The sequence below is a fragment of the Notechis scutatus genome, chromosome 5 (assembly GCF_049901735.1).
Source record: "Notechis scutatus isolate UNSWTSFEM ecotype Mainland chromosome 5, rNotScu1.2, whole genome shotgun sequence".
Taxonomy (NCBI): Eukaryota; Metazoa; Chordata; class Lepidosauria; order Squamata; family Elapidae; genus Notechis; species Notechis scutatus.
This window is the reverse complement of record NC_142013.1, coordinates 63876054-63903571: the sequence shown is the minus strand read 5'-3', so window position 1 is coordinate 63903571 and position 27518 is coordinate 63876054. Positions and strand designations below refer to the sequence as shown.

At 42.4% G+C, this 27518-nt stretch overlaps 1 protein-coding gene across 5 annotated transcripts in view; it reads right to left on the bottom strand.

The window, feature by feature from the left end:
* Positions 1 to 324: 324 nt before the first annotated feature.
* The window catches only part of DMD (dystrophin), a 1185061-nt gene continuing 1157867 nt past the window's right edge, over positions 325 to 27518 (bottom strand). For 2 of the 5 annotated variants that reach the window (XM_087966867.1, XM_087966870.1), the window contains 3 exons: positions 26602 to 26694; positions 24731 to 24762; positions 325 to 2928 (listed from right to left, as the gene is read on the bottom strand). In XM_087966867.1, the coding sequence (XP_087822993.1) occupies positions 2917 to 2928; positions 24731 to 24762; positions 26602 to 26694 (137 nt within the window). In that variant the 3' untranslated portion in view covers positions 325 to 2916. The remainder of the gene's footprint in view (positions 2929 to 24730; positions 24763 to 26601; positions 26695 to 27518) is intronic. The other 3 variants (XM_087966866.1, XM_087966868.1, XM_087966869.1) reach the window with 2 other exon arrangements.

The window sequence follows — 27518 nt, the reverse complement described above, 5'->3', positions numbered from 1 at the left end:
TACATGCAAGCCCAGATGTACAACTGCTCTCTGTGCAGTTGTAATTGTATGTTTTGGATGTCCACTAAATGATTGATAATTTTCTCTTAAGAGAAAATAAGCCGTTTTGTTTATCATTCTGTGGCTTTTTTGAGAGGGAGAATAGTCTCCCTCTCAAATGAAACTTAATAGCATTGTTTGACTCCAAAGTGCAAGTTAAAATAAATATATGTCCAAATATGCATCACAGATGATGTAATCCTGCAGCTTCTCTCCCTCCTATTCTGTTCCTACTGATGCCCCTGTAGAAGAATCCAGTGCTGCTATACCAGTAAAAATGCCACATTTTATAACATAATTACGTGCTTTATTGATATACACAGTAAAGCAGTATATAATACAGTAAGTAAGGCATATATTTGGTGAAATTCAATATGTTGTGAAAAATGCAGTAAAACTGAAGTTTATAAAAATAATTAGTAAATGTTACAGTGTTGATATTAGAACACAATATATGATACCCAAGTAATAAATCAGTACTGCATGAAAAGGGTATAATATGCCAGACATTATTCGGTTATGCTGAAAATGTTTTATAGTTTAGTAGTGTATGGATATAAGGAACATGAAGTAGTTCCAAAGAAACTCTTTAAAAGCAGCAATAAAGCTCTTAAACTCTTTTAAATATTTTTGACAGATCCACTTCAAATCTAATGTCTAAAAAAGAAATAACTCTGATGAAAATAGTTGTGCACTCTATTAGTCTCAAATCTTTTAAAAGAGAACTTTAAACACAAAGGCATAAAAGAAAAAAATAATCCCATCCTATAATTGAATCTATAAAATCTTACATAAAGGCTATGAAATATATAGGTTATTCATTCGTAAATAAGCCTATGATTCAGTCTAGCATTGCATTAGTGCGGACTTTGCAAAGAGAAGGATTTGTATAGGATGTAACAGAGCCTTTTAATAATCATCTTAGTGTGAATCCCCAGAAGTGAAGAAAACATTCCTGAATGAAAAAGGAAATTTGTTGTTTCAGGGAGATGCACATGAGACTCACTAAAGAAAGAGTAGGAAATAGGGTTTTTTAAAACTCTAGACTAATTTATTTGTGGGTAATCACTGTGCTCATTCTAGACTGAATTGTGCTCAAAGTCTTTTAAAAAGCATGAAAATGTATGGACTTTCTTTGCGAGTTACTAAATTTTAAATGTTTTATACTGTATTGGTATTAAAAGAACACCAGTTTACACAATGGATAAGTGGTTGATGATGCATACCTTCTCTACATAATTGTCAGGAACACCATAAAACAAAAGTGAGGTAGAAATAACATGACTACCATGTTGAATGTTAACTAGCATTAAAAATATATATATTTTCCCCTGGTTTTAATCATACCATACAAGAAGTAACAGATTTAACTTTTGCAAAGTATTAAAATGTATTAGATGGTAAAAATCTGTCTTTAGACAATGGAATTAAAGGCTGGTGGAAAAAAAGAAAACGGTGAAGGTTTTGTTAACAGCACCTCAACATTTTATAATAGTAAACTTGAGAGACTGTTTTCTAACATCTGTTTTCTACCATCCCTCTCCCGAGTCATTGTTAATTGTGCGACATTACTTGTAGAGTAGGATTGCTGGATTTCATTTTGGACAACCAGCTTCTCATGAAGCAGTGTGGCTACTTTAAGCAGCTGATAGAGTTGATGTTTACCATTGTGCCACACTATTCAGTTTTATTACTGTTGGTGTGAAACTTGTGTGGCTCCTTGGAATTTGTTACAAGGCAAAAACTAGTGCTTTGTGTGTTTTAAAATATTTAGGCAATTTTCAATACTCAATACTTCTTCTATAAAAATGAAATATTAAATAATAATATGAATAATCTAAAGATTAAGCAGATCACAGACTAGTATCTATAGACAAGTCTTCATCCTAATACACACACAGATGCAGAATATCTGATAAAAAGTGGCATCACAGGGCATGAAAGCAAATTGTATTTTTACTTTGAAACATTAAGGTGCTGGCCAGTGCCAGAGGCAGGATAAGGACACCTAAGCCCACTGATATAATCCAATAAGGCAATTTCTATTTTGTGTTTACTTTTAACATTCAAATCCAAAGTAGAGAGGAAATAACAAGAGCTTAGAATATAGGTTCAATTTGTCTTACTTTCTGCAAATTCTGATATTTGTCATGTAATGTGCTCTTTCATATTATTGCCATCTAGCTGGATAATTCTAGTAAGACTTGCTCAGGACATGGAAAACTGCATCAACTGGAAGTTTTGGAAAATAATAATTTTAAAGCAAGAGCTAGTCAGATGCAAGAAGAAATGTAGGCTGACTGATGTTGCAGAAATTCTGTTTGACTTTAAGGAAAAGAACACAGAACATGAATATCTGTTGGGTATAATTACCAAGTTGAAGTGATGCTAAACAAATGCACTGCCTCATTTTTTTTCTGTGTTTTTCTGGGGATTTATATAAACATTTTTATAAAGCACACTTCGTTTACAGCCTTTCTTTATAATAGCTATAAATTTTTTTAAACAACTCAAAATCCGTTCCATATAAAGAAATGGCAAGTTATTTAGCTGTCAAGATTTTACATGTAGTTTTTTTTTTGTTTTGTACAATTGCATAGATGTGTAAAACCTGCCATTGTTAACAAAACAATAACAGACTTAGGAAACTACTTAAATCTACAGTATAGTACCACTATCCTTCACAAAAATATAGATTTGTTTTCATGTAAACTCTTACAGTCTAATTCTTTCTCATATGAATATTATAAAAACCATGCAGGTTATGCCTGAAGTTGTAAAACAGAACTTGTTATTCTACTAATTAGTTGTCAGTCATCACTGTCACTAAGGTTTCCATTGCTCGGCCCAGGTCATCTGCCACGTGGAAAAGGCTAACTACATTGTTGCCTGTAAAAAAAAAGAGAGAGGCATAAATCGATCTGTCTTGTGAATATCTGTAAAAATAATAATAATAATAATAATAATAATAATTACAGGTAATCCCCGGGTTATGAGTGTTCCTTTAGTGAATGTTCAAAGTTATGCAATAAGCGCCCCCTCATGTTTAGGAACAAGTCCTGAAACTAAGAATGTTACTGCACCACGGCAATTGTTTGCCCTTACGAACAACCACAGAGGCTCTGCAACATTCATCCTACCTATTCCCCTCCACTCCGCAGGCCAAAACGGAGGTTTGGAGAGAGTGGGGCATGCCCCTCCGATGCTCTGTTTTGGCGTGCGCAGATCTTGCCCAGCAATTTGCAGGCCAAAATGGAGGTTCAAGTGACTGAGAGGCTGGAGAGGAGACAGCTAGCTAGATCTTCACACGGTGACTCCGGTGCAGCAGGTTTTGGGGGGAGGGGGAAGCAATTGTGAGGGCATGAGGTACTTCATTGAGTCGGGAGGCCTTGTGTGGTCTTAAGCCGGTGGCCTGTTCCATCACTAGCCCCCCCGCCCCATGGCCTTCTCCACCCTGAAATACCTCATGTGCACTTAACAAACCTCACATTTGATTGGTGAATGTGTGGGTGAAAGGAGGGAGTGATTGCATTCAAGGTACGAGATTCACTCCCACGAATCCTTGGGTTACAAATGAAATAGGCATTTGTAATTCAAGGAGTATATGTAATACAATTAATACAATACATTACACTCTACAGGAAAGAGTGAGCTATCCTCAATAAATTATGAAAAATGAGACAAAATGCAAGGAGTATATCTAATAATTTGCAATTATTTGACACAACATGATCAGTAGTATAGTTGAATAAAATCTGAAAAGCACTTTTCATTAGCACCACACTGCAAAATAATTTCAAAGCTATGTGCATGAACATTCCAAAGTTAAATGTGCATGAGAATGTGCAGGCTTTATTGCAAAAGTATTTGTAATAAATCTATATATATAAATGCAAAATGCCACTCATGCATCATCACAAAATCTCCAGAACCGTAAAGCCTACAAACTTGAAATTTGGCACATATGTTCCTCTTAGCTTCTAGATACTCACTAAGAAAGGATTTTTTGAAATGACCATCAGAGCATTAGTATTTCATATATTATTATTAACATGCTCTGATGCTAAGGAGTTCTACTCTCTCTCCCCACCTGAAAAGAAATCTGTTCCAAATGCAAAACACAAGCAGAGGAGTTTCAGTTTCAGTTTCAGAGCAGCAACCAGCTTTAGTACAGAACAGTTGAGCTAAGCCACACCCAGGCTCCTTGCTGTCTCCTTCTTGCTCACACAGCAAATACTGTTTCAGTTTCCAAACAGTCCTCAACTCTCTCCCACACTGATAGGACGCTAGCCAGATGAATACCGATGGATGATAGTAGGCAGAGGCACAATTCCCCCACCCCTTATTTTCCTCCCCCAAAACTAAGCCCTATCACATAGTTTAGTAGCGAAGCACGGGGTATAGAGTTAGTTAATCAATATTTGTAACACCTAACTGGGTCAATTGTAATTAATAGCATAGCTAAAAGAAAGTTTAATGCTGATAAACATAAGTTAAGAGTCTCAAAGAAGATCTTTATTGGAACCAAAATGAAGATTTAAACCAGTTACATATATTTATGCTCACTTTTAAGTTATTATTGCTAATTGAAGGAAGACAATTGCAAGATTTCATTTAATGGATGAATCATATCACACAGAGCTGGTTTCCTATTTGAATTACAAAATATGTACCAAGATACAACAAACCATTACGTTAATACTGGTACAAAAAATGGTGGATATAAAGCAAATTAGGAAAAACATCAGAATGCAATGATTGATTACCTGCAAGAAAATGGCCAAGCTCCCACATTACTTTTAAGCAAATTTTTTTGCACGGGCATGTATTTTGTTGAATCATATGCATATTCTGCATATGCACAATGTGAATTTCTGAAGCCCTTATATTCCTGATTTTCAGACCATTCTGTACCTCTGAATCGAAATTAATCAAAGATCCACAGGAATCACTATGTTATAGTGGCCATAGAGTCTGCACACCTCTATTAAAATGCCAGGTTTTTGAGATGTAAAAAAATCAGAGCAAGATAAATGATCACTTCAGAATTTTTTCCACCTTTAATATAACATATAAGCTGTATAATTCAATTGAAAAAACTGAGATCTTTTTTGGGGGGAGGGGGGGATAACAATAAAAACTTATAATAAAGTGGTTCCATAAGTGTTCACACCCTCTTATAAGTAGGGATGTGACCATGTTTAGAATTAACCAATCACATCCAAACTGACATTAAATAGTAGCCATTACACATCTGCCATCAATTAAAGTGGCACTGATCAAGCCTACATAAAGATCTGGTGCTAGCAGGATTTTTCTGACATTATTCAATTGTTTTTACAAGGCATGGTCTCAGTAACAAGCATCAAAGGGATCTCATTGGAAGGTATCAGTAAGGAAAAGGTAAAAAAGTTTCCAAGATATTTAATATACCACGGTACACAGTGAAGACAGTTATTAACAAGTGGAGAAAACATGGCATAACAGTGACATTACTAATAACTAGATGTTCCTCCAAAATTTATGAAAAAACAATAAAAAAACTGGTCTGAGATTGTCAAAAACAGCAACATTAAAGGAACTGCAGGAAGTTTTGACAAATATTGGTTGTTATTACATGTGACAATAATCTCCTCTGTTCTTCATATGTTTGGACTGTGGTACCACATGGTGGCAAGATGGAAGCCTTTTCTTACAAAGAAAAACATCCAAGCCTGGTCACATTTTGAAAAAAAACAAAACACTACATCAAGTCTGAAAAAAGCATTTGGAAAAATGTGGGATTATGGTCTGAAGATCAAGGCTGAACATTTGAAATTCAAAAATCTATGTTTAGCGCAAAACGTAGTGCATAAAGTCACAGGGAAGAATGGTGGTGGCAGTATAAAGTTTTGGGCCTGCTTTTCTTCTGCTAGAGCTGGGGCTTTTTAGTCAAAGTGGAGGCAATTATGAACAGAAAAAAATAACTGGGAAAAGACCTTGGAGTTCTTCTAGCCCAACCTCCTGCTGAATTAGGAAACCCCATAACATTTCAGATAAATGGTGGGCCAGTCTCTTCTTAAAAGCCTCCAGTGTTGGAGCATCCATAACATCTGGATGCAAGTTGTTCCACGGAATAATTGTTCTATCAGAAATTTCTCCTTAGTTCTAGGTTGGTTCTTTCCGTGATTTCCATCCATTGCTTCTTGTTCTATCTTCAGGTGATTTGGAAAATAGGTTGACCCTCCCTCTTCGTTATAGACCTGTGATGGCGAACCTATGGCACATGTGCCACAATTGGCACACAGAGCCCTCTCTGTGGGCATGCCAGCCATTGCTCCAGCCCAGCTTCACCATGCATGCATGCATGCCTCTTGCCAGCCAGCTGGTTTTCAGGTCTCTGCCAAACATGTGCAGTGGGCAGGGTGCGTGCAGGGGAGGCGCATGTGCAGGGGTGCTCACATTGCATTTTGGGGATTCGTGCGCATGCACGTGCCCTCCTGTGCCCCATTTTGGGCCTGGAAGGCCTCCTGTTAAGCCACGGATTGGGGCTCGCCATACCTGGGGGAGAATGCGGAGGCAGCGACTCATCGCCGGCAGCTCCATGTCTGATGGTGCTAAACGGCCGGGACGTTTGCTGCCAATTGTGCAGTGGGGGTGCTGCACAGCAGGGGTGACAAGTGGCAAAGTGTACCAACAGCGGTGGTCCCGGCATTGGATGAAGGCACACCTCTGGAACCCTGCGATAGAGCTTGCAACACCTAGCTGACCAGCGGTCCTCTACAGCATCTTGCTTTGGGCAGAACCGCATTGCCAAAACCCTGTGCTAGAGCCTGCAATGGCCAGCTGACTGGTGGTCCTCCACAGCGTCTCGCTTTGGGCGGATCTTGCTGCTGGCCACCGGAAGGTGGTTACAATGGGGTGTGGACAGCCAGATGGACAGAGACTTGAAAAAGTGCTGGGAGGTGGATGCTTCCAGTGCTGACTTTGCAAGGTTTCCCTACTTGTTGTGTTTGAGGCTCCAGCCTGTTTGTGATTGAAGAAGGAATTAAAGTTGGGTTCTGCCACTGTGGGTATGTGTCCTGGCTCCCTTTCTTTCAGGTCTGGCCCAGTGCGGCTGAGAGAAAGTCAGTGCTGCATTTGTTTTTCCTTTTCTCCTCTTCTCCTTGGTTAGGTGGATGGTTGCCCCTCAGGGTGATGGCTGAAGGAATGGTGCCGGAGATGCTGGTAGTGGAGTCCGTGGTGGAGGGAGTGGACACAATGCCAGAGGTCCTAGAGGATGTTCCCCAGCCAGCTGTCAGGCCAAAGGAATGTGAGGCCTGTGCGGGGGTGCAGCCGGTGGATGACCAGGTTGCCCCAGCAGTTGGAGAGGGGACGGGTGGCATAGTTCGGCTGTGACTGGGGCTTCCAGGCTACATGTACCAACTCCCCCTCCTTTGGGCTCCCTTGACTGAGTGGTGGGAGAGACACTTGATGGGGGACAAGGATGGGGAGTGGAGTTATTCAACTGCCTCTGGTAGCAGCACAATGGACATGTTGAAGAAGTGGTTTGGGGAGGACAGTTTCAAAGACGCTCCATCCTAGCAACTGTGGGAGATGGGAGCAGAGGAGGCAGCAACATGCAAGTGCAGAAGTTGGGACCCCCAGTGGAGACCAGGTTCCATCTGACCAGCTGAAACTGCACTTGGACCAGGCATCCAGCCGTTCCTGAGAGGTGGGATGTCCGGGGCCAAGGGAATGAGGGTTCTTGCTGGCTGACTTCATGCAGCACCCAGATTAGACCATGCATAGTGTTCCCATGGCAGGGGCCCTAGGGGCCCATGAACAGAAGCACCAGCCAGGAGCACAACAGCTCTGCATGTTGCAGACCCAGACCCACACCCAGCAGACCAGGGCCCCATGTGGCCAACAGGGTATTGGCCCCAGTAGATGGCATGGGTCCCCTCACCACTGCAGCATCCTTTCATGGGAACCCCAACCATGTGGCTTTGTTCCTCAGCCAGGCCATAAGCCACCTAGACCTCTACACATGGTTCTACCCCTCGCAGTGGGCAATGGGTAGTGGTGGTGACTGCATCTTAGATGGTGAGGCTGCTGAGTGGGTGGCGGATTTACAGTGAGCACACCAGGGAGCTGGTGAATGTGGGCCTCTTCTTGGAGGCACTGAAGACCCACTTCGAGGATTGATCCTGGACACAACAGGCGGAAGGGGAGTTTCTGTCATTAAAACAATGAGGCCAGCCAGCGAAGGAGTATATTCAGGAGTTCCACCGAGTGACAGGTAAGTTGCGGTCATGGCCAGAACGTCTGCTAGTCCATCATTTCATGGCGGGGCTGGACTGTGATATTCATCAAGCCTGTGTTTACTGGGATCTCCCGCACTGGCTGCAGGACTGGTTCCAAGTAGTCATCAAATTGGACACTGGGCTATGGGGGTTCCAGTCATGGGGGGATGTGGACCCCAGGCTCCGAAAACCCATGGAGCAGGCGACGCCAATAGGCAGTACGAGACCCAGCTTCAGCAACAACAGCGAGGATGATGGGCCAGAGGACCCAACAGTAAGCAACTCTATCTGTCCATTCATCATCTGTGTCACCATCAGAAACCCCCAAACAGCTCATGGGGGGAGGTATGGGGCCTTGATTGACTCTGAATGTACCCAGTGTTTCATAAGCCAAGCTGTAGTTAGCAAACTAGGGATATGGGTGTTCAAACTGCCCAAACCCATCAGATTTGAGCAAGTGGATGGCTTGGTGCTTGGGGGGGCAGCCACCCACATCACGGAGCCTGTTCTGACCCAGGCTTCCCCAACAGCATGATACCGACTTATCCTGATAAACCCCTTTTATTTAGTTTACAGTGAATTCCTCTCCAGCAAAGTCCTGGGCAACAGTCTTTCAAGATATTTCATAATTACAGACCTTTATCAGACATTATCAGACTGGAGAGGTGCCAGGCTGATATCTTTCAGAGGCCTCACTATAGCAGACAATACTAGCCAAGAATTCAGCAACAGATCTTCAAATGAACTAGTCATCTCCTGCAAAAACCCCGCTCCCCTTTAGCTCCTCTTTTATTCCCTATGGGAGGGGCAATTCACTGTCCACTTGTGGCTTTACTCCCAAGTCGACCCTTTTTCCTTAGCTGTTCCCTTCTTCTGGCAGCTCAGTGCATGCACACACTGGGAACAGGCTCCAGCTGTCCTTCTGCCTCACTAATGTCTGCTCCGAAGGCAGCCCTGGACCCATCTCTGCCTCCAACACAGAGCACTCATCAGAGCCTTCCCCAGACTCCAGGACTGGCTCATGTTTCTCCCCAACCCCCTCACTGTCCGAATCTTCTGCCAGCTCTGCTGGCTGCTGGCAGGCCACAACAGAGCCTGTGACACTGGGAGCTGATTAGTTTCGTTGTTGTAGTGACAATGACAGAGTCCTGATATTGGGTCTGGCAAGGCAAAAGGAGGGACAGTGATTGGTCTAGAAGGGAGCCCAAGGAAGACCCTGGAGAAGTCCATCTTTCCACAGCAAACCTGGCAAAAGTGTTCAGTGAGGAAGAATGTGAGATCCTACCCCCTCACCGCCCTACTGACTGCACCAGCAAACTGATACCCGGAGCGAAACTACCCAAGCCAAGGATGTACTCGATGATGCTGAAGGAGATGGGGGAGGTATGATAAGAACCTGGTTAGAGGATTTATCCAACTGGGTCACTCGCATGTGGCAGCACCAGTATGGTTCAGAGAAAGAAAGATGGGGGTCTATGTCTATGTGTCAACTTCTGAGGACTTAATGCAGTTTGTGTGGAACATCTATACCCCCTGCCCCTGATGAAGGACATGCTGGCAACCTTAGCAAAGGGATGGTTTTTCACCAAGTTGGATTTACAGGACGCCAAATACCAGGTCCGGATGAAACCAGGAGATGAATAGAAAACAATGTTCAACTGTCCCCTAGGAAACTATCAGTTCCAGGGCTACAGGGGCCTAGCTATGTTCATGCAGCTAATCAATGAGGTGTTGTATGAGCACCTGTACTGGGGGGTCCTTGTCTACCTGTATGTGATGACCCGTCGTCTCTCAAAATAACGCCAAACCCAAAACATACATTAAAGTCCAGTAAAGGCTTCAACGTAACTTCACTGTTTTATTAGGCAAAGTTTAAAGTCACAAAAGTAAAGTTCACAAAGTTCAAAAGTTCACAAACCCCAACAGTCGTTGCACATCCTTAACCCGCTGTGGAGATTTCCACTCCTGCAACGATTGAATTTTTTCCAGGTCCATTTCCACCCCAGCAGGTGAAATACGATGTCCCAAGAAGTCAATCGTGTTTTGTGCAAACTGATACTTCTCATGTTTAGCAAATAGGTGGTTATCACGCAAACGTTGCAACACTAGCTGCACATGCTGCCAATGTTCCTGCAGGAAGTCTGAGTAAATCAAAATGTCATCTAAATAAATGACCATGAATTGATCCAACAGATCACGGAAAACATTGTGCATGAAATGCATGAACACAGCTGGGGCATTGGTTAATCCAAAAGGCATCACGGTATACTCAAAATGCCTGTACCTCGTCCGGAAAGCTGTTTTCCAGTCGTCCCCTGCACGAATGCAAACCAGATTGTAGGCCCCACGCATATCCAACTTTGTAAAGATCTTAGCTTGATGAAGCCCCTCAATCAGTTCAGGGATGAGGGGAAGCGGGTACTGATTCCTCACTGTGACTGCATTCAACTTGCGGTAATCACAACAGTAGCTCCCCCAATTTCTTTTTCACAAAAGCACCGGTGCAGCCAATGGGGAGGTAGAAGGCCAGATAAACCCTTTCCAGAGGTTCTTGTCAATAAAATCCCACAATGCAGCCAACTCCAGTTCTGACAGGGAATATATCCGACCCACCGGCAATTTTGCATTGGGCAACAAGTCGATTGGACGGTCATACGCCCGATGCGGAGGCAACTGATCCGCCTCCTTCTCCCCAAACACATCAGCAAAGTCCACCAACTCCGTAGGTAGATCCAGGTTCATGGGCGTAGCCACATTCCCTGCACAGGAGCGCAAGCAATGGTTGGCACACTTCCTATCAAGGAACTGCACAGCTCCAGACGACCAGACAATCTGTGGATCATGGGCCTGTAGCCACTCCAAACCCAGCACCACCGGAAAATGAGGCACTGCGGCAATGTAAAACATGATTTCCTCCACCTGCTGCTCAATACACATGCAAAGGGGTTTGGTTGCAGCAATCACAGGTCCCGAACGAAGGGGCCAACCATCAATCGTCTCCACCATTACTGGTGGGGATACCTGTTGCTGAGGAATGAACCACTGCTTGAGCATCCATGAAATTGGCTGTGGCCCCTGAGTCGACCAAAGCTGGGATCTCCACCGCTCCCACACCAGGCACGAACACACTTGCTGGCAGCACAAGATGCTTCACCAATAGCGACTGTGGTGGAGATGTCGAATATGTGAAAGGTGGCAAGGGTGGCAAGGTTGGTGAAGATGGCGGGCCTATGGACTTTACACCCCGACCTGCAAGACCCCCATAGGCCGAGCGATGCTCGTTTCCCGCCACCGCGGGTGTCGCTGCTGTGGATGTTTTAACAGGACACTTGGCTGCAAAATGGCCTTGATTGCCACAATAAAGGCATAAACCATCACGATGACGTCTATTCTTTTCTACTTGAGTCAGGCGACGGTGGCCAGCCCCCAACTGCATGGGTTCCTCCAAAGGCACTTCCACCAAGGGCGCCATCTTGCTGGGAACAGATACGGTCTCTGTCCATCATCGCACCCGTTGCTGCTGAAGTCTAGCATCGATACAAAGACACAAATGCATGAGTTCCTGAAGGGTGCGAGGGCATTCAGTGTGCGCCAACTCATCCAGAAGCTCCGACGACAAACCCTCCTGAAACTGGTCTAATAGTTCTGCCTCATTCCATTGTACATCCTGAGCAACAACCCGAAAACTAGCAATATAATCCATGAGTGAGCCACGCCCCTGCTTCAACTCTCTCAAATGTCTATTTGCTGTTTGGCTTCAAACAGGGTCCTCAAACATGGCCTGAAACTGACGGCAAAACTCGGCCTAATTGTCCAACACCTGGTTGGGCTGGGACAGCAGAGGCGTCGCCCAATGTGCTGCAGAGCCTGACAACAAACTAATCAAAAACCCCACCTTATCCTGGTCAGTGGAAAAATCCTCAGGCCGAAGGCTCATGTAAAGCTGGCATTGCCCAAAAAATGCTGGAAATTGGGCCAGCAAACCATCAAATTTATCTGGCACTGCCACTGGGTATTTTCGGCATGGCTGGGCAGCTTGCATTTGTGCCACCTGTGCAGTCAAAAGAGCCACTTGCTGGGTTAACTGGGCAATCTCTGCTCTGAGCTGATCCATGGTCACCCCACAAAAAGCAAAAATAAGTTGAAGGGGTTGCTGAAGTCAAAATGTGATGACCCGTAGTCTCTCAAAATAACCCAAAACCCAAAACATATATTAAAGTCCGGTAAAGCCTTCAACTTAACTTCACTGCTTTATTAGGCACAGTTTAAAGTCACAAAAGTAAATAATGAGGCAAACAGAAAACCAAAACAAACCACATTGATGAGAGTTCCGAAGCAAGCAAAGATAACTAATTATAAACTCCAGGAAAATAACCGAGAAAAGTCCATGGGAAGAACGCCAGCAAAGATAAACCTCTTTCAAGGTGAACACTAATTGACTTCAGCAATTCTAACTGCGCAATTGCAAACTTATATACATAGCTCCCACCTACAAGTCACGGGGAGGATCATGGTAATCTCCTCTTGAGTAGACCTCGCTTTTCCCTGATCCTCTCCTCCCTGCGTGACCTAGGATGGATAGGGGATGGGCCTGGATCCTCTTCTGACTGCTCAGCCGGCCTCTGCCCTTCCCCAGCCTCCTCCACCACCTCTGGAGCCACATTCCCACTCCCTGTTGGCTGTTCCTCCTCTTCCTCAGAGTCAGACTCCACCAGGGGCATGACACTGTACGACATACTAATCTACACCACCAGCAGGGAGGAACATATCCAGTTAGTGTAGCGAGTGCTACAGAAACTGCTGGCAGCTAAGTTATTCGTAAAACTCTCGAAGTGTGAATTCTATCGAACCAGTATGGATTACCTGGGCTACCGAATATCCCGTGACGGGGTAGAGATGGATCCACACAAAGTTCAAGCCATGTTAGACTGGCAGGCTCCAAAAATGCATAGACAGTTGCAAAGTTTCCTTGGCTTTGCCGACTTCTATAAGCAGTCTGTCCCATCAAGGTTGCATTGCCATTAACTGACCTACTGTGAACAAAACCAAATGTGGCCAAGCCTTAGCCCAGCAGCCTTTCCTTTGGACAACAGAGTGCCAAAGAGCATTCAAGTTGTTGAAAGCTCTCTTTGTTAGGGAGCCTGTCCTGAAACATCCTGCCCCCGGTCAGCCCTTTGTCATACAGGCCAATGTCAGCGACGTGGACATGGGAACCTTCCTGTTACAAAAGAACGAACAGGGCCAGATGCAACCTTGTGCCTACACCTCCCGTAAGCTCATGAAGATGGAACGGGGCTGGGCAATATGGGAAAAAGAGGCCTTTGCAGTGCCATGGGTGTTGCTAACATGGTGGAATTAATTGGAAGGGGCCCAGGAACCATTCGAGTTTTGAACAGACCACAAGAACCTCGAGTTCCTACAAACCCCACACCGGTTGTCCCCAAAACAGGTCCAATGGGTGCAGTACTTCCAACATTTCAACTTCACCCTGAAATACGTCTCAGTAGGGAAGAACTTTTTGGCCGATGCCCTGTTGTGGCTATCCCAATACAACAGTTGCCAGAAGGATGTGGTTTAGGCTATCATTCTACCTGGCCAACCAGTAGCTTGGGCAATGGCCGACCGGCCAGGAGATGAGTTGACAAAAGAGCTACGCATTGCTTTGTTAACTGACTCCTGGCTATTGGAGAACAAGTTGCTGTGCACTCACAGGGAAGGGCTAGCATGGAAGAGCAACAAACTGTATATAGTAACTGCTCTACGATCCACGGTGTTAAAGCGGTGCCACAATGTCAAACAGGCTGGACTCTTTGGGTTCCTTAAAACTCTACACCTAGCCAAATGGCAGTTTTAGTGCCCTTGCATGAGCGCTATGTGATCGAGAGGTATGTGAAGAGCTGTCTGGTTTGTGCATCGACTAAACTGTGGCCTGGAAAACCTCTAGGCCTCTTGCAGACCGTGGCTGACCCGTTCGATCATGGCAGGAGATTGCCATGGATTTCATAGTAGACCTGCCAAAAAGCAATGGGCACACTGTAATATGGACACTCTAAACAGGCCCATTTTGTGCCGTGCGCCAGGATACCGTCAGCACAGTGGCTAGCAAAACTCTTTATTAGCCACATCTACCGACTCCATGGAGTGCCCCAGTGTATTATCTCAAACAGGGGGTGCAGTTCACCACCAAGTTTTGGCGTGACTTTGTATGCCTAATAGGGTCCTCCCAAGGTATGAGCTCAGCGTTTCACCCAGTACCAATGGGTGAAAGAACAGCTGAAAGAACAAACGCTATGGTGGAAAGCTATCTGTGGTGTTATATCTCATACCAACAGAAGGATTGGGCAGGCCTCCTCCTCTTTGTGGAAGTGACTTACAATAATGCAGTGCACAGCAGCACTGGGTTTACCCCCTTCCGAGTGGTGAACAGGATTGAATTTGTGTCCATCCCTGAATGGACCCAGGATCCCTAGACCCCAGGCACCTTGAAAGAGTGGGCTGATAAGATATGAGATGTTTGGGAGCTGTGAAAACAACATTACAAAAAGCAGCCGAAGCCTATAAGGTGCAAGCCAATATAAAATGAGCAGCTCACAAACAATTTAGGGTAGGGGATTGGATGTATCTCTTTACTAAATACCTTAAATTAAGGAAGGCCATGAAAGAAGTTAGAACCAAAATACCTAGGGCCTTTCCCTATCATTTGCATAATCAACCCAGTGACAGTGGAACTGAAGCTCCCACCCTTGCTGGGAAGGGTTCACCCTGTGTTCCATAGTAGCCTGTTGAAACCTGTAGAAGCTACTAACATCCTGCCCCTTCCCGAGTCACCGGGCCCTGTGGGAACAGATAACTCTCAGTTATACAGAGCCAAGCTGGGCAGCAGAATGGGATGTGAGGGCTGCCTGATTTCTGTGGCAGTTCCATCAACGGTATCTGCACAAACCAGGAGGGGAAGCAGCCTGTCATAGTGCCAAGTCTAACTCCGTTGTCTCCTGTCTTCCAGATGGACCCGTTAGAGGGGAGCCACCTGTCGAGCTCCGGAACGGCTGGGGCATTCACTGTGGGGGTGCTGCACAGTAAGGGTGATGAGTGGCGCAGTGGCCTGACAGCGGCAGTCCTGGAGTTGGATGGAGCTGCATTTCTGGAACCCTGCGATAGAGCCTGGGACACCCAGCTGACCGGTGGTCCTCCGCAATGTCTTGCTTTGGGCAGATCTTGCTGCCAGCCACCAGAAGGTGGTTATGATGGGGTGTAGCGGCCAGATGGATAGGGGTGGGGTCCAGACACTTGAAAAAGTGCTGGGAGGTAGACGTTCCCAGTGATGACTCTGCAATTTTCCCTACTTGTCACATTCTGAGGCTCTGGCCTGTTTGTGATTGAAGAAGGAATTAAAGCTGGGTTCTGCCGCTATGGGTATGTGTCCTGGCTCCCTTTCTTTTGCTATCAGGTCTGGCCCAGTGCAGCTGAGACCTCCTGCACCAACCTGGAAGCCAAAACGAGGTGCGGGGACACCGCATGAGGCCCCCGTGCCCCGTTTTGATCCTGGAAGGCTTCCGCACCAACTTGGAAGCCAAAAATGTGTGAGGGGAGCAATGCGCATGCACAAGGGACAGGGTGCATGCACGGGAGATGGGGTGCATGTGCATGGGGTGGGGAACATGCACAGAGGATGGGGCGCATGCACATACACAGGGGTGTGGCACATGTATGAGGTGGGGCGCACGTGCAGGGGTGGAGCACATGTGTGGGGGTGCTTGGATTACACATGTGCTTTGGGCACTCGGCATCAAAAAGGTTAGTGATCATAACCCCTTAGATATTGGAATACTGCTATCATGTCACCATACTTTTTCTTCTCATTAAACTAGACATATCCAACAGTTCCAAATATCGGTTAATTCTGGCACAAAATCTTTAGGTTTCTGCTAAAATGCTTAAGATGAAGAGGAATTTCACCCTTCAATACGACAATGATCCAAAGCATACCTCCAAATCAACCAAAAATGGTTTTACTAGAAGATAATCAGTTTTGGAATGGTCTTGCCAAAGCAGACCTGAATCCAATTGAAAATCTGTAGGGTGACTTAAGGAGGTCTGTGCATAGGAGATGACTTTGCAATCTAACAGATTTGGGGTGCTTCTGCAAGAAAGAGAGGGTAAAGATTCCTAAGGCAAGATATGCCATCCTTATAGACTCCTACCCCAAAAGATAGAATGAAATCATAAAATCAAATGGTGCTTCAACAAAGTACTAGTTTAAGGGTGTGCACACTTATGCAGCCAGATTATTCTAGTTCTATTTCCCCCTAAAAGATTTCAATTTGCTTTTCAATTGAATGGTACAGCTTATATGTCTGTAGTCTGACTTTCTTACATCTCAAAAACCTGGCATTTTAACAGGCATTGTAGTTTTGTTATATGCACTGTATATGACCAATTTTATTGTATGGGAATATACTTATGCGATACTGCTTTTTAAAATAATGTTTAACATCTCATTGGTTCAACATAGACAATTACTAGAGGACAGTTTTTGTGGAATTTTAAGAGCCTCTAGGTTCTTAATGGTCAGTCGACTTTGAAAGGCTCTTTGCCACCCTCTAGGAAATGTCTCCAGGAGAGGAAAGTCCATCAGACTGCTAAGGCCTCCTCCCATATGGCCCATTGTCTCTCGGCATCGGTCAGCTTTTTGGACACATAAGCACAGGGCTGCAACTGGCCCATGGAATTTTTCTGGAGGAGAACTGCAGCGATGTTGACATCACTGGCATTCGCTTGCACCACAAATGGCTTGTTGGGGTCAGGGTGCAGCAGGATTGGATCTTTCGAAAACTGTACTTTCAGCTCCTTAAATGCTCCCTGACATTCAAGGGTCCAGTTCAATGGTTGGTTGGGTTTCAGCTTGGGGTCAGTTCCCTTTGTCTTTTAATAATTCAGTCAGTGGTAAGGCTATCTCAGCAAACACAGGGATGAACTGCTGGTAGCAGTTTGCAAACCCCAAGAAACTTTGAAGCTGTTTTCAGGTGCGAGGAGGTTGCCAGTTGAGCACCACTTTCACTCTTGCTGGGTCCATCTCTATTCCTTCGCTCAATACTTGGTAGCCTAAGTAGTCTAAGGAGGCCTTATGAAATTCATACTTTGACAGCTTGGCGTAAAGCTTAGCATCTAGGAGTTTTTTTAAAATTTGTCTAACTTGTTTAACATGCTCTTCCATGGTGTCACTGAAGATGAGAATGCCATCCAAGTAAACTAAGACCTCCTGGTATAGGTGCTCATGTAACACCTCATTAATGAGTTGCATAAATACTCCAGAGGCTCCCTGGAGTCCAAAAGGCACAAACTTGAACTGGAAACTGCCTAGCGGGCAATTGAACACAGTCTTCCATTCATCACTCTCTTTTATGTGAACCCGGTAATAAATTTTCCGTAAGTCTAACTTGATAAAAACTTTGCCTTTTGCCAACTGGTTGAGCAGGTCCTTTATCAGAGGAAGGGAGTAGGTATTTTGCATGCAGACAGTGTTTATTCCACAAAAATCAACACAATGCATCACACACATCCTTTTCTTTAAACAACACGGGGGCTGTGACCCGAGACTTCGTTGGATGGATGAACCCCCAGCTAAGTTGGTGTCAATGTACTTCCTCAGTTTGTCCATTTCTCTTGGGGACATTGAGTACATTTTTGGTTTGGGTAGTTTTGCCCCGGGATGAGTTTTATCATAGAGTCTGTGGGTCGGTCATGTGGGGGAATACATTACATTCCTCTGCGCTGAAGGCTTCTGCTAAATCTTGGTATTCCTTGGGTATGTGTGGGCAACTGAGTAGTTTCTTCATTGTGGAGGCCACACCCTCCTTCTGGCTGCCATCCCTGGGTCTTAAAGGTGGCTGGCTCTTGGAGGGTAGGTGAGGGGGCACAGGCCCTATGCCTATCCTCATATTCCAGTAATCATCTTCCCAGGTAATGGTGGGAACTCACTTGTCAGGCCAAGCCAAGGTTGGGGGCTTTGGTCATTTTGAGGGTGACCACAAATCATATCATTCCCAATGTTACCCTATCTCCAGCTTTACTTGTTCTGTGACTAAAGTTGCTGGGTCCCCCACAATAAGTGAATCATCTACTTGCTCGAAGTGGATGGGGCATTTCAGAGCTAAGGTCTTTATTCTAGCTTATGCACCGTCTGGTAGCTGATTAAGCACCAGATGCAACTGGTGTCTATTATAGCTTCCAGTTCCCCATTGGTTCCAGTACGGGGCACCCTAATGCGAGTCTTTAAGGCAAAAAGGCAGATGGCTCCACTTACCATCGCTTCATCATTGCCAGTCCTGCTGGAGTCAACCTCTTCTGTGACAGGAGGTTCCCCCTCCTTGGGCAGGAGTGGGGGAACCTTTACGGCCTGCTGAGCGAATCTCACCTTGTCAGGCAGTTTCTGGGGAGTTCTCTTCAACTTAGATGCCATTGGTGTCCTTGCCTGGGGAATGGGAGCAGGAGCAAGGCATTCTGAAGCCTGTTGGCCACATCTGAAGCACTTGACTGTAGGACTGGCTGTGGGTTTCATCTCAGCTAGCAGTTTCCTGGTTGGTTGTCGGCCCAATTGGCACTTAGGGGGCTTTTCTTACATCACCCTCCAGTGGGGGTGAATTTCTAAGTCCATCATCATTGCTATCCGTTACCAATCCTGGATCTGGTCGGTATGCCTCTGATGGTGCAAGCTTTCTTAAAGTTATGGATGAAAAGCCTCTTGGGCCAACCCCTCAATCTTCCACTACTCTTCTAAACTCCCGCAAAAAAGTTCTTTTGGGGGGTTGGCCACACTGCTTTAGCTCCTTGATTTCTGCTTCAGCTTCCTCCTGGTTACCCATGTCCTTGAATTGAGCTCTTAGGGCCCACACTAACATGTCCATATCTTCTAGTTCAGCGCTCCTTCATCATGGAACTGAGCAATCCTGTTGGCTGCTTCCCCCTCCCTCATATCATCTGTGATGACCAAAATTATGTCCTGGTCTGACTGGTACTGTGATTATTTGTCAATGTGTGCCCAGATCTGGTTTAGAAAATAGGTTAGTTTACTTGGGGTGCTGTCAAAAGTGGTCAGGAAGTGCAGCGGGGAATCTTCTGGGGAGCTGCTGCTGCTGCTGGAGGAATCGGTGGTGGAACAGGAGGTGGCATCCACTGGTATTGGATCCACCAGTATCCTGGATAGAAAGCCCACTTGGGTGGAACTTGGAATGTGGGTGGCATTTCGGAAGGCGCTAGTGGCAGGCCTTGGTAAGGGTCCCACTCAGCCCCTGATTCCAGGGCTTGAGTAGTCCAAGAGGCCAAGGGGTTGTCCTGCTGTGGCGGCTGACTGGACTGCTGCTCCAATGGAGCAGGAAGCTGGGTCTTGGGCCAGCCAGCGCCAAATGGAATGAAGCAGACCCTTCGCTCTGGACTGCTGTGCCTCCTAGTCCCAGAAAGTGGAACGTAGGCTGGAGCAGTACCCATCCAGGCTGAATCACGTGTGGGGAGGTTTGGACTGTGGGACCCATGCTCAGTAGTTCGAACTTCTCGGGTAGTCCAGCAAGTGACTGGCTGTGCAACAGTTGTAGCCTCCACTCTTGGAATTCACCGGCCTCCAGGGACCTTGGGGGTCTCCACTTGTAGGCAGCCCCTGTTCCAGGTTGCCTCAATGCTCCCAAAAGTGCAGGTACCACCATCGTGGGCTCCAGCCCTGGCTGCACAACTGGTTCAGCTGGTGCCGTCTGCCAAGCTGTCAGTTCCTTGGGTCTGGCACTCCTCCGGAATTCCTCCTGTGCGACCTCAGCTTCAGCCACCTCTGCAGCTGATGGATAGCAGAGAGTCTCACAAGGCTCCTCCAAAACTGATCCAGCAGCTCCTTCAAAGGTCTCCAGTCCCTGCTTCATCTTCTCTGAGTCTTTTATGCCCCTGGTGAATTTGGGATGTGGTTCAGGGCTCAGGACCCCAGACAGTGACACTGTGAAAAGCTGCTTGAATTTTCTTTATGCAATTCAGGTTAATGTCAATGTTCCAACTAAACTCTCCATCCCGATTCAAAGTCAATTCAAAGTCCATCAAAGTAAGAATTTATTAGTCATGTTGGCACATCTGGGGAAAACCTGATTCTGAATGCCCACATTTTCCCCTTCCCACACTAAAACTCACATGCTGCCCCATTTTATGACTCGAAAGTCACACTCTCCAATCCACTTCAATTCTGAACTACCACCAAGTCCAGTCATTCCCCACCAAACTCCAGCAACTCATCCTTGATATAAGGTGAAAGACTGTTGTTGTGGCTATCCTCCTTTTTCTCTACTCTCCCATTCCCACAACTTGTCCATCCCACCACTGTGGCAGCCCTAAATCTGAATCAAGATGGATCTGGGGCTGACAATTAGAAGAGATGGAAAACAAAACAATTATGCAACATACACATGCACACATAACCACACAACCAATAATGTAAATTAAATGTTTGTGTCATGCCCCTGTCGGAGTCTGAATCCAAGGAGGAAGCCGAACAGCTGACAGGTAGTGGGAGTGTGGCTCCGTTGGCTGTGGAGGAAACTGGGTATCACTGTTACCTGTTTCATCCATAATCACGTAGTTTTGATGGCCAGGTCGTGATATTTCGTGATTTTTTTCCAGTTCTTTGTCTTCGACTCTGGCGTTTCCTTATACCGTGATATCAATAAATTGTACATTTCGGTTTTTGACAACTGTGATATCTGGCCTGTTGTGTTCCAAATGATGATCCACCTGTATTTGAAAGTCCCACAAGATCTTCACCTTCACTTTATCCACTTCATTTTTCCATGATAGGCAGGTCGTATTTTTTACATAATGACTAGTGGATTAATTTAGCAACTCGGTCATGTCTAGCTTTGTAATCAGTTTGTACAATTTTGCTGCATTTACTTATTAAATGTGAAACAGTTTCAACTTTGTCAGCAGTTTGGATTCAGTGCATTTTTGTATCTTCGATTTCATGGCATTAGTTTGTAGTGCTTGTTCTTGAGCAGCAAGTATTAAGCCTTCCGTTTCTTTCTTGATGGTTCTCATCTTAAGCCATGACCATGTCAAGTTGTTATCACATTTTCCTTCAATGTTTTTCAAGTGCTGTCCATGCAAAGCTTTGGTTTTCCATCTATTTAATCTGTCATCCAGCTGTTTTTCCTTATATTCTGCCTTTGTTTCTGTTGTTTTTATAATGTTCTCCATTTTTACAGCCTGCAGCAATTTTTCTGTACTTTGGTTCACGTAATCATTCAAACTTCATTTTTCTTCTTCTACAGTTTGATGGATTTGCAATAGCCCTCTGCCCCTTATTTTTCTTGGCAGGTACAGCCTGTCGATGTCACTTCATGGATGTAAAGCGTGGTACATATTTAAAAGTTTGTGCATTTTCTGGTCCAGGTTTTCTAGTTCAGCCACAGTCCAATTGATGATTCCAGCTGAGTAGCGTATCACTAATTAAAGCCCATGGCTTTAATTATGTTTCCAGCATTCAGCTTTGATTTTAATATTTTGTGGATCTCCTTTTGCACTGACTCTTTGATTTTTCCATTCAAGATGTTATCTGCTTCCAATATGCCTAGGTATTTGCAACCATCATCCTTTGCTAATGCTTTCACTATGTTTCCATTTCCCAGTTCTATCCCTACTATTTTTTGTATTTTTCCTTGCAGCATGGATTTAGCACATTTTTCAAGTCCAAAGTTCATTTTGATGTCACTGCTGAACAGCTGAACTGTGTTGAGTATTAATTTAAGTCCAGTGGGGCTTTTCGCATACATTTTTAAGTCATCCATGTATAGTAGATGGTTTATCTTGCTGATTATTATTATTACTAGTAATAGTAATAGTAGTAGTAATTGTGACTATTACATTTTTACCTTTTACAATACTAAGCTGTAAAAAACAGGAAGAAATATTTTGATCATCACACTTGAATGGAAATGATTGACAGATGTGTTTAAAATGTTTGAAGAAGTATCTTAACTGTCTATGCATACATTTCATGCATTATTTGAAGCTTTGCCCTAAACTTATATGTCACTTCTCTCACAATGAAAAGAAACTGTACCTATTTTTAATTAGAGCAGGCTCCAAAGGATTTGAAAAGGGAGCAAAAAGTTTAATTACATTTTCAACCTTTATCGCTAACTAACACATAAATTGTGCAATCTGAAAAAAAAATAGAAGCAACTCAATTGGAACAGCAGTGTAACAAAATTACCACACTACTTATGGATGACCAATAAAGTTGTACATACTTCAATAATGTTACAAGTCTTTCAGACTTTGCACAGCCCAGGAGCACCTAAATTTTCATTTAAAAAGCACCACCCCCCCCTTACAGGGTTTAAGCTAAGTTTGCAAAAAAAATACAGTTCTAAATGCCTATGAAGATTCACAAGTCATCCAGGTCATGGTTGTCCCAAAGATGCTTTACCAAGAGGCAACTGGACTTTCTTTGTCTTTAAAGAAAAGTCATGCTGCCAGGCTATCCTGAATGAAAGGTGGTATATAAATCAAATGAATGTTAATGTGACTTTTAAAGCACCTGCAATTTGAATGATACAAAAATATTTTTCAATCGCTTTTTAAAAAATAAATCAAGAAACTGTTAGTTTCCATTTTCATTGCAACATTATATTGTATATAGTACTGTGGTGTTTTCTATTATAAAGAATTATTAAATGTTTTGTAAATGTAGACAAATTATAATTTATTTAAATATTCTTTAATTTATACTTAATTACATTTTAACTTTGTGATACTATTTTTAATTGTATTCCCTGGAATTTTTCCATTAATATAATATAGATATATGCTCTTCTTAAAATATATTAATCATTTTTTCAAAACTTACTGTTTTTTACCTACAACTCCATTTCTGCCTCATACTCCATTCTTAAATAGGAGACATATTCTTATATATCCACTGACAGTTATTATTATATGAGAAACACGGTAGTAGTTTTATATCCATTGACAGTTGAGAGGTATTACATATTACAGTATACCTGTAATAAGTACTGGTTAAATTTAGATACAAGGCTATTGCAATTCTCCATTATGTTGTATTATGACACATTGACATTTTTTAACTTTTCCTTTATTAAACTACACATTTTAAATATCTAATTTGGTGGGAAATATGCAGATGCCTTCAGTAAACTATCAACTATTTTAGTAACAAGAATGCTATGAGCTTACATAAAATTGTTGAAATTCCTATGATTTTTCCATACAGTAACTATGAAATATTTAGATTTGGGGGGGGAGCAAGATTTATACTGGGCTATTCAACAAAATGCAAAATCTGCTTCCATTTACATCTTTTTGTTATGAACTAGTCCTCGACTGTAATAATAAACCTTCATTCTCACCAGATTAAAATTCAATTTTGTAACAGCTAAATAAGCTGAGTTTTCACACATACTTTAAAATGACACAGTTGAATCTGTGGTGTTAGTGTCAATTTAGCTGGCACAAACATTAAACTTGCAATCTGAAAGACTTTGCTGTTTATACCTCTCAACTCTTGCTTTGAAAAGAACGTAACTAAATAATTCTATTTAATTATTTCGAACATATATGTTCCAAATAGTTATATAAGACAGAAACCTGCTAGAGTCTCAAAATGCAAATCAAGTTAGGATTAACTATGAAAAATTTATTTGAACAATTTTATAGGAACAGTTTAATTTTTATATTCCTCTGCCCATTTTTGGAGGAAGCCTATGAAAAATATGCATTTCTTCTGTTTCTACTGTGTTTCTCCAACAATACGGCCCCCCCCAATAGCATGTTTTCTAGGCATAAAATGAAATTAAGTCCCTCCCACTAAATTTAAGCCCCGCCAAGTGCCTTTGCTGCAGCCCCAGGTATGGTGCTGGTTGCAGGCCAGGTCAGTGGGTGGGTGGCGGCGTGGATGTCGGCCTTGACAGGGCACTTTAAATCATGAGATCTTCGGTGCCTGTCGCTGCTGCTTCCTCCGCCACTGTTGCTTTCCCTTTGCATTCCTCCACCAGCAGCATTTCAGCCGCTTCTCGGGCGGGGGAGCTGCCTCTGTAGCTTCCACAATTCCCACCAGCGCTGGTGAGAGAACAGCGAGGCGTGGCTGCCCGCGGGGCACTCTAGGAGAGGGTGCACGGAGGGGAGAAATTAATTCACCCCTGAAAAGATGGCCTAGCCATTTTTCAGGGCTCAAAAAAAAAAAGACCCGGCCTTATTATATGAGAAACACGGTAGTAGTTTTATATCCATTGACAGTTGAGAGGTATTACATATTACAGTATACCTGTAATAAGTACTGAAAAACACACATGCTGTGCCACAGCGCCAGACACCCCCCCCGCCGGCAAAAGGAGAATGAAGCAGTGAGAAGCACTTGCAGTGGGCATTTCAAATTCACTAACCTCATTCACTGGCTTTCCAGAGCCATTTCTTCCTTCATATTAGATATATCAAAAAGAAAATGAAAACACACACACACATAAAATATATAAATTAACATAGATTTGAAACAACAGTTTTTTTTAAAAAAAGGCTGCAAAGTATTTAAATCCACACAATTTTGTTTTTAAGTAAGCCTCCCATACACACATTTCTTTTACTGTCAGCCTTTGAAATAAAGAAACAGATATACACATCTTCAGATCAGTCTTTTGAAAAAGGACATTAATTTGGGAAAAGACAATGTAATTCCAATATCATTAATGGATCCTGTACAACTTTGAAAAATACATTGTATTTTCTATTTTGCCAAATATGTTTGGATTTAAAAGTCAACTTTTATGCTAAAATATTTAATTACTTACAATAATAAAAAGTATTAAACCATGGTACACAATATATTTACTGTGTGAAGAAAGAGAACAATGAGAGATACTGTAGATTACAGAAAATCAGTTCAAAGTGCTAACAAAAATATTGTTATACATTTCTACTAAAAAATTTATTGTTCAACATTCAATTAAATATTCTCATCTCTGAAATTTATATCCATAACCTTTTATTCAACAAAACAACAAATCCAAGCAATGGAAAATGAATATTTGGCTTAACATTTGTACATAGGTTCTAATCTGATTTGTGATGAAAATGTTGGCTTTCTATCAATTTTACCCCTAATTACCTTTTTAAAATCACAAATAAATATTATATTATATTTTGTACTAAAAAGAGACAGTGAAAAATATAAGGACAAAGTTACATAAGTTATTTTAAATCATTTTGGAAAAAATAACATATAGAATGTAAATGTATAAATTGTTAAGTTTTTATAAAGATCATAAGATGTTTAATTAATCCAAATATTTTTTTCCTGAGAACGCAAGTACCTAGTTCATTAAAAAGGCATAAGGGAATACTGAACTCCAAATTTAACTGAAGATAACTATTGTAATTATTGGGCAATATATGTTTGGTTAAATAGTGTCATTTATTTCAAAATTATTTTGGATTAGGGCCAATATATGGTGAATTCATCCCAGTTTACCATAATATAAATTGTACATATAACTTGTAACAATAAAAACATACTTTCAAATTCATATTTATGAGGAAGATCCATATCGAATATACACAAAGGCCCATAAGCTAAACAAACTGTCTTAAAATATAAAATAACCTATCAGCTTAAAAATGTTCATAAACCACTACACTGATATTTAGTATTTTTTATTTTCAAATATCAAATCTTTTGCTTTGAGAACGATGAGTTGTCATAAAGCTGGGAAAAGGAGTAGCAGTTGCTATGAATATGCTCCTCATTGCACAATAAAGAGTATGCAGACAGAAATTGTATATTATATGTATGTATAAGTTTGTATATGATTACTATATAGTAACAATTTTATTCATGGACAGAGCAGTCATATTGATGTGACAGAAAAACCTGAAATGGAGCAATTGTTATTTATTGAAACTACTAGCTCCAGCTAACTATAGAGTGGTGGGAATTTTCTCATTTTTCAAAGAGCAACTTCCTTTCTACCCAATATATAAGTAATATATTTTAACTTTTGCACTATGTAATGCATGTATTATTTATTATTATTGTACCAATGCATAAATTTATTAAATGTAAAAGATTAAAAGAACACAAAGACTACACATTTTATAATGATTTCCAGCTAATCATAATATTTATGGAGGTAAAGTTGTGGTCTTCTCTTTTAGACTTTCATCTTTTACTTATGCATTTCTGAATCTAATATCAATTTGAAAGAAAGATCCACTGTCTGTAATATATTTGTATCATGCCCTGCTGAATAATGATGCTTACCTCTTATACTTGGGAAGGAACTGTTAAGCTGTTCCATGACCTCTTCTAACCCTGTGCTTGTGGCCCGGGGAGGACTTAGTAGATCATCCTCACCTAATAAAAAGAAAAATAGAAATATACTGCCTTCATCTATTCTACCACAGCATTCATCTATCTAACAGCTTGTGCAATAATTGGTTTAAAAAGCCACTCCAATTAATGTGTTACAGATAAGTAGCATGAAAACGTTGGAGTACTACTCCTAGCAGCTTTATGTAAGTTTTTGGGATACAAAATAGTGTCTAATATAATTGTAATATTTTTAATAATAGAGAAATGGATTTAAGAATGATATATTTAATCTATTATGTTCTTAAGATCTCAGAAGAGAGGGGTGTGGATTTTATATTACCACATGTATAAGGCTTTATATGTTACAGCATGATGCATATCTTGTGAAATATCTCTAACAATAAAGTAGCAATAGAATTATTGTAGCATAATGCACCAAAATGCTAACTAATGGAGATGGTCAATGATAGTATTTTTGTAGACATTAGCAGATAATGAACAAGTGAATCAATAGTCATATTCTTACATGATGTTATTCATAGGAATTCTGTGGAAATCTGTAGTAATCATTAGGATGGCACTAGGTTGAAGTAGTAGTTATTCTGGTCTACTACAATCTTACCTCCCTCACTGGGACCCTTCTCAAGTTGAGCCTTGAATTCAATTGTTTGCATCTAATGTTGGATCAAACAGTGCATTTTCTTAGTACATTTCTTCCACTGTTCAATAATCTATGTGAACTTTCAAATCTACTCTTGAGATCTGCAGATAGGTATCCTTAGTTCCTCTATTTACTTAATAAGATCAAAAGCAGATTTATGATTGTATGACTGAAGTAAATGTAATGAATCACAATATTGCAGCAG